We start from the raw sequence: 8,211 nt of genomic DNA on the forward strand, positions 1-8,211 counted from the left end.
ACGGAATATTACTCAGCCATAAAAAGGAACGAAATTGGGTCATTTGTTGAGACATGGATGGATCTAGAGACTGTCATACAGAGTGAAGTAAGTCAGAAAGAGAAAGACAAATATCGTATATTAACGCATGTATGTGGAACCTAAAAAAAATGGTACAGATGAAACAGTTTGCAGGGCAGAAGTTGAGACACAGATGTAGAGAACAAACGTATGGACACCAAGGGGAGAAAGCTGTGGGGGATCGGGATGGTGGTGTGATGAATTGGGCGAATGGGATTGACATGTATACACTGATGTGTATAAAATGGATGACTAATAAGAATCTGCTGTTTAAAAAAATTAATTAAATTAAAAAACAAAAAACAAAATAACGACTAATACTAAACTTTCTTTGGGTTATTTGTATGGAAATATGTTAATATAAATGTTTCAGACATTACATGAAATACTTAAAAGTCTTATATGTTCTGGTATGATGTTATAAGTCATAATTCTAGTTATTATTTTAAAATGTATATCTCAGAAATAACTAAATTTCCTTGTTAATTGCATTATTATGAACTTTCATCAAGTCTTTAACTGTGGTCGTTTTTAAGTCTTTTGTCATTTACGGACAGTTCTGGGTGTACTCTCAAGCTTTTGCAAAAATGTTCCTATAAAAGGGTTTCACCTTCAAGGAATTCATGGAAAAGACTGTGACAAGCACAGGTTTCTGGTAACCGACTATACTGCTGAACTGAATGAGTAAGCATTTTCAGAACTCTAATGGAAAACTGATGAATTAATAATAGTGCTAACAAAAGATCAAGATAAAAAAAATTAATTACATGGGACTGAGTGAACTGATGAGGATGATTATAATTTTTGTGACTTTCTGTTTGAATAAAAAAATTAAAAAATAAATTTAAAAAATAAATCAAAAAAAAAAAAGAATGAAACTGGACACTGTTTTACACTGTACACAGAAATCGGCTCAAAATGGATTAAAGACTTGAGCATAGTCCTGAAACCATAAAACTCCTGAAAGAAAACATAGGGGGGTAAGCTCCTTGACATTGGTCTTGTTAATAATTTTTTGGACTTGACACCAAAATCAAAGGGAACAAAAGCAAAAATAAGTAAGTGGGACCACATGAAACTAAAACACAGCAAAGAAAACCATCAACAAAATGCAAAGGCAGAAAATATTTGCAAACCACGTATCTGATATGGGGTTGATATCCAAAATATACAAGGAACTTATACAAAACTATAGTAAAAAAAACAACAAACAAACAAATAGCCAATTAAAAATTGGGCAAATGACCTAAATAGACCTTTTTTCCAAAGAAGATATACAAATGGCCAAGAGGTACAAGAAAATGTGCTCAACATCATTAATCATCAGGGAACTGCACATCAAAACCATAATGAGATATCACTTCACACCTATTAAGATGTCCGTTACAAAAAGAAAAGAGATAACAAATGCTGGTGAGAATTTGGAGAAAAAGAAAACCCTGTACACTGTCAGTGGGAATGTAAACTGGTATAGTCACTATGGAAAACAGTATGGAGGTTCCTCCAGAAATTAAGAATAGAACTGCCATATGACCCAGCAATCCCAATTCTGGTTGTATATACAAAGGAAATGAAATCATTGTTTGTTTTTGTTTTGAAATTTAAAAAAGCATTATTTTATATTGGAGTATAGTTGATTTACAATGTTGTGTTTCAGGTGTACAGCAAAGTGGTTTTGTTATACATATACATATATCTATTCTTTTTCAGATTCTTTTCCCATATAGGTTATTACAGAGTTGAGTAGAGTTCCCTGTGCTATACAGTAGGTCCTTGTTGTTTATCTTTTTTTTTTTTTTTGGAGTATAGTTGCTTTACAATGTTGTGTTAGTTTCTGCTGTACAGCAAAGTGAATTAGTTATATATATACATATATCCACTGTTGTATAGATTTCCTTCTCATTTAGGTCACCACAGAGCATTGAGTAGAGCTCCCTGTGCTATACAGTAGGTTCTCATTAATTATCTATTGTATATATAGTAGTGTATGTATGTCAGTCCAGTCTCCTGATTCATCCCACCCCCCCAACCCCCCTTGGTAACTATAAGTTTATTTTCTTTTTTTTTTTTTTTTTTTTGTGGTACACGGGCCTCTCATTGTTGTGGCCTGTCCCGTTGCAGAGCACAGGCTCCGGACGTGCAGGCTCAGTGGCCATGGCTCACGGGCCAAGCCGCTCCGTGGCATGTGGGATCCTCCTGGACCGGGACACGAACCCACGTCCCCTGCATTGGCAGGCAGACTCTCAACCACTGCGCCACCAGGGAAGCCCATAAGTTTATTTTCTATTCTGTAACTCTGTTTCTGATTTGCAAATAAGTTCATCTGAACCGTTTTTCTGGATTCCACATATAAGCAATATTATACGATGTTTGGCTTTCTCTTTCTCACTTACTTCACTCTGTATGACAATCTCTAGGTCCACCCATGTCACTGCAGGTGGCATTATTCATTCCTTTTTATGGCTGAGTAATATTCCCTTGTATATATGTACCACATCTTTATCTGTTCCTCTGTTGATGGACATTTAGGTTGCTTGAAATCATTATCTTGATGAGATATTTGTACTCCCATGTTCATTGCAGCATTATACATAATAGCCAAGGTATGGAAACAACCTAAGTGTCTATCAGTGGATGAATGGATCAAGAAAATATGGAATGAATATTATTCAGCCTTAAAAAAGAAGGAGGGCTTCCCTGGTCACGCAGTGGTTGAGAATCTGCCTGCTAACGCAGGGGACACGGGTTCGAGCCCTGGTCTGGGAAGATGCCACATGCCGTGGAGCAACTAGGCCCGTGAGCCACAACTACTGAGCCTGCACGTCTGGAGCCTGTGCTCCGCAACAAGAAAGGCTGCGATAGTGAGAGGCCTGCGCGCCGCGATGAAGAGTGGCCCCCGCTTGCCACAACTAGAGAAAGCCCTCGCACAGAAACGAAGACCCAATGCAGTCAAAAATAAATAAATTAATTAATTTTTTTAAAAAAAGAAGGAAATCCTGTCATTTGTGACAACATGGATGAACCAGGAGAGCATTATGCTAAGCGAAATAAGCCAGACAGAGAAATGCTACATGGTATCACTTATATGTGGAATGAAAAATAAAGTCAAATTTATTGAAACATTGTCAAAAAGTGGTTTCTGGGGGTTGGAGAAAATAGGGAGGGGTTGGTAAAATGGTACAAATTTTCAGTTATAAGAATAATAAGGTCTGAGGATCTAGTTATAATGTGACTATAGTTGATAACACTATTACATAACTGAAATTTACTGAGAGAGTAGAACTTAAATGTTCTCACAAGAAAATAAAAAGGGAAGGAAAGAAGGAAGGAAGAAAGAAGGGGAAAGGAGGTATGTGAGGTGATAGATGCATTAATTAAGTCAATGAGAGGAATTCTTTCACAATGTATATCAAGTCATCAATTGTACACTTTTAATATGTTACAATTTTATTTGTCAATTATACCTCCATAAAGCCGGAAATAAAAAAGACTTTTCTAGGGCTTCCCTGGTGGCGCAGTGGTTGAGAGTCTGCCTGCCGATGCAGGGGACAGGGGTTCGTGCCCCGGTCCGGGAAGATCCCACATGCTGTGGAGCAGCTGGGCCCATGAGCCATGGCCACTGAGCCTGCGCATCCGGAGCCTGTGCTCCGCAATGGGAGAGGCCACAGCAGTGAGAGGCCCACGTACCGCAAAAAAAAAAAAAAAAAAAAAAAAAAGACTTTTCTACCAGCTCCATGGAAGACAGTGGAGAATTGCTTTCAGGATTCTGAAAATTCTTTTTTTTTTTAAATATTTATTTATTTTTGTTTGTTTGTTTAGGCTGCGCCAGGTCTTAGTTGCGGCACGCGGGATCTTCATTGCAGAATGTTTAGTTGCAGCATGTGGACTTCTTAGGTGCGGCATGCGAACTCTTAGTTGCGGCACACATGTGGGATCTAGTTCCCCAACCAGGGATTGAACCCGGGCCCCCAGCATTGGGAGCATGGAGTCTTACCCACTGGACCACGAGGAAAGTCCCAGGATTCTGAAAATTCTTAATTTTTGACCTCAAATTGTTTCCAGTCAATCATGTGTGAGGGTAGAGTATTTTTACTCTTCATACATGCAGGGACTCGAAAGATTGCCCCTCTTGCACTAGTTCTCAGGGAACCATAGGGTATTCTCTATAACAAAGAGAATATAGGAATAAAGAGCAAGGCATGGAGTCCAGAAGTAGGGGATGTAACAGAGAAGAAAGAGAAAAGGAGCTTTATGTCCTGTGTCATATTTAGAGAGCAAACACTTCTTATGGAAGCAGGACAGGGCTTCAGTAGGGATATTTCTAAGCAGGGGTAAGGGTAGGTGGAAACACATTTCTCCTGTGTTTGAGCAGAATGAGAGGAAATTTGTCTGTTCTCTTGCAGAGTTCAATAATGAAATAGTAATAGGCATGTAGAAAACTAAGTAAATGAAAGTTAAGACAGTTATTAAAACAAGGAAAACTAGAAGTCGTAAAGAAAGTATAGTAAATTATACTTGGCTCTGATATGATGTTAACCCTGAAGATTAACAACAAAAAATTGTAATATAAATTGAGAAGATGGGGGAAAGGGAGATCTGTTTCCAAGAATAATGGTATAAGAGAGTGGATCCTTCATTTTTCATGCTAGAAAGTCCATAAATCATTTAGAAAAGTGAAAAATCAGAAAATAGCAGTACACATGTGTTACTTAGAAATATGAAGCTAAATACCAGAAGAAACATCTTAAGGAGTTGAAAGTGATTCTAAGGAGGCAGGCAGCTACTGATTTTCATTATGTCTTGGTAGTCCTATTTGACTTTTAAAATAGGTAGGTGTAGGGACTTCTTGGTGGTCCAGTGGGTAAGACTTGGGGCTCCCAATACAGGGGGCCCGGGTTCAATCCCTGGTTGGGGAACTAGATCCTGTATGCATGCCGCAACAAAGAAGTCCGCATGCTGCAGACTAAGACCTGGCGTAGCCAAAATAAATAAATTTTTTTTAATAAAAATATAAAATAGGTACATGTGTTCTTTGATTAAAACATGATTAAAAAGAAAAAGAAGGAAGTTCTGAGAATGGACTTGTCTTGTAGCCAAAGAATACAGGCAAATTCCAACCCCTCCCCACCCCCACTTTTTCTTTTACTTTTATATCTCCTGCCCTCCCAACAGGAACCCCAGGCCTCTGGCCTGTGCAAAATATCTCTGACCTCTCCCAGTTTCTGGTTATAAGTATGTCCTAAATATTGCATGGCGGGAAATGGCATGCCTTTTTCTGTGTCAAAGACAGAAGAATAAATTCAAAGAAATGTTAATTTGGGGTGGGGGGAAGGGTAGAGGACTATATACTGAACAGAATTCATAAATTTAAGGGTGTGCAAAGAGGGGAGAAAAGCAACTGGTTGGGGGGTGCTTGGGAGGAGGTTGGGAAGGGGACCCATAAGTGGCAAATGAGAATTGTGTAGAATACCAAGAAGTAGAGCTTCAAAAAGGAGCAGTGCTCTCAAGCTTCAGAGAAGCTGTGTGGATTGGGAAGTTGTTAGTTGGATTTTGGCAGTTAGGAAGTTGTTCTTGACCTTTGAGAGAGAGATTACTATAGATCAGTGGTTCTCAACTGGAGGGCAGTTCTCCCCTACCCCCACTCCATGAGACATTTGGTAATGTCTGGAGATACTTTGGGTTGTCACACCTGGAGGAGTGCTACTGGCTTCTGATAAGTAGGGTCCAGGGATCCAAAATGCACAGGGTAGCTCCCAGTGACAATGAATTATCTGACCCAATATGTCAGTAGTGCTAAGGTTGAGAAACTCTGCTATAGATTAAGGAAAGGTGAAGAAAGGAACATTTATTGAGCATCTATTTGTTGAGCATTTCTTTGTTCCAAGAATTATAGGAACACAATCTAATTTGAAGGTAGTGATCACGTATTATTGGGAAACTACAGAAGGGGAAGAAAGTATAGTAGCTAGCTTGAAAGGGAAGCAAAGTTGAAAGAATAATTTAAATGCTTAGCACAGTGTTTGGTACATATTAAGTACTTAATAAATATTGTTTTTATTATGAATAACATGTTCATTAAGAATCAGTAAGTTCATTTACAGATGTTCATTAAGTGCTAGTTACTATAGGTGAAACAAAAATGAATGAAATATACACGTATTTGTATGCTTATGTTTCTTATTAGTTTACAAACTCTTTATAAGTAGAGTATCTGTTTTACTTATTTCTCTATCCCACATAGAACTAATCTTGCCATAATTAACCTAAATACACATATTTTTGCTTAATAGAAGAAAGCATATTTATGAATTAGCCATTCTTCACAAAAACAGTATATAACATTTAACTCATTGAATTATAGTTAATTCTTTGCCTTTTTTCCTCCCTACTAGACCATAAGCAGCACAAGAGTAGAACAAGTTAGGTTAGCCATCTCTGTAGCATTCAGGACCTAACACCATGCCTGGCACATAATAGTTACCCAGTAAAATGTTTGTTAAATAAATGAATGAGATCACAATCACTGTCAGTAGTGTATTTTTTGAATGCTAGCTGTTGACCCCCCAGAGGAGGGGGAATATAATATGAAACTATTTATCAGATAATCTTCTGTTTAATGTAAGTCTTCTGTTTAACATATTTTCTTCCATGTTTAGAACTTCAGAACGTTTAATAAAAAAAGAATAGCTCAGCTGAAACTTCTCTTAAAGTCCTGCTTTGTTTTTCTTATCTCTGCAGTGCCGAATTATCCCAAGGTCATTACTGGGATGGGCTAGGCTCTCCTCCAGATTCCCCATCTCCTGGGAGTGATGTGTATTGCAGCAGTGAGCCCAGTGACCCTCAGTATGACCAGAGTCTCCTGGAGAACTTGTTTTACACAGCACCTGTAAGTCACTGAATCTGAAACTTTAGGAATTGGAGAACAAGAGTATTAATAATATTAGTGGGTGTAGGCATGTTACCACTTGCCAGACAGAAAGCTATCCATTTTACATACCTTATTTAATTATAATCACAATCTGAAGAGGAGAGTATTATCCTCGTTTTACAGATGAGGAGATAAGCCTACTAAGATTAATTATTTTGTCCAAGGACACATCGTAGCAAGTAAGTGTTAGAGCCAGGATTCAAATTCAAGTTTACCTGATTCCAAAGCCTATAATCTTAATATATTATATGGCTTCCTAAGAGCTCTTTCAAGGAAGAGCTAATGTAGGTATACCCTCAGAACCACCCTTGACTGGTATCTTTTCAGATACAGGTGTTCCAGAAACACCTCTACTCATGGTGGACAAATACCTCTACTGACCCTTAAGACAGAACATTCTCTTTTCAGACAGTTCTAGCATTTTCAAAGTTCTTTCTTATGTCAAGCCATATGTTCTATTCATTGATTTAGCGTCTTCTAGAGTGTATACAAAATGAGTTCATTCACTTTTCCACAAATAATCATATTTGTGAAGATTGCTGTCATATTCCCTATTTTCTTTTTCTCCAGGTCAGCAAAGATACCTGAAATACTGTGTAGTTTATACCAGCTCAGTGGAAAAGCAGTGAGGGTGACCAGGGTGCAGAAGAAGCAGGGAGGACTTTTACATGAGATTGTCAGGAAGGAGCATCATAAGGGATAAGGGATTTTAACTGAGACTTGAAAAGTAGTGTTCAGAGAGATAAACGATATGAAATAGGAATAGAAAGAATGACCTGTTTAGAGAAGCAGTTTGTGTACTACAAGGCATCTAATTTGATTGGGTAAGAATTCGTGTGGAAGAGACATTGACGAGGCAGGCTAGCGCATTGCAAGCAGTCTGTAACAGCGTTTGAATGTCGAGTGAGGAGGAAATGACATGACTGAAATAGTGTTCTAGGAATGTTAATCTGGCAATGACGTAGGAAGTCAACTGAGGGGAGAATAATGGGAGCAGATAGGAAGCCATTGGGTTATTGGAGGTGTGAGAGGGAGAGAGAGAGAGAGAGAGAGAGAGAGAGAGAGAGAGAGAGAGAGAGTGCCAGAATGAGAGTGGCAGCAGTGGGATTGGAAAGGATGAGATGGACTTAAAAGATACTGTGGGGCTTCCCTGGTGGCGCAGTGGTTGAGAGTCCGCCTGCTGATGCAGGGCACACAGGTTCGTGCCCCGGTACGGGAGGATC

At 38.6% G+C, this 8,211-nt stretch overlaps 1 protein-coding gene across 3 annotated transcripts in view; it reads left to right on the plus strand.

Annotated features, from left to right (window-relative positions):
* C2CD3 (C2 domain containing 3 centriole elongation regulator) overlaps positions 1–8,211 on the plus strand; it is a 133,211-nt gene that overhangs the window by 36,667 nt on the left and 88,333 nt on the right. For all 3 annotated transcript variants that reach the window (XM_024131586.3, XM_055078764.1, XM_024131585.3), the window contains exon 8: positions 6,799–6,946. In XM_024131586.3, the coding sequence (XP_023987354.2) occupies positions 6,799–6,946 (148 nt within the window). The remainder of the gene's footprint in view (positions 1–6,798; positions 6,947–8,211) is intronic.

This window comes from Physeter macrocephalus, chromosome 16, assembly GCF_002837175.3.
Source record: "Physeter macrocephalus isolate SW-GA chromosome 16, ASM283717v5, whole genome shotgun sequence".
Lineage (NCBI taxonomy): Eukaryota > Metazoa > Chordata > Mammalia > Artiodactyla > Physeteridae > Physeter > Physeter macrocephalus.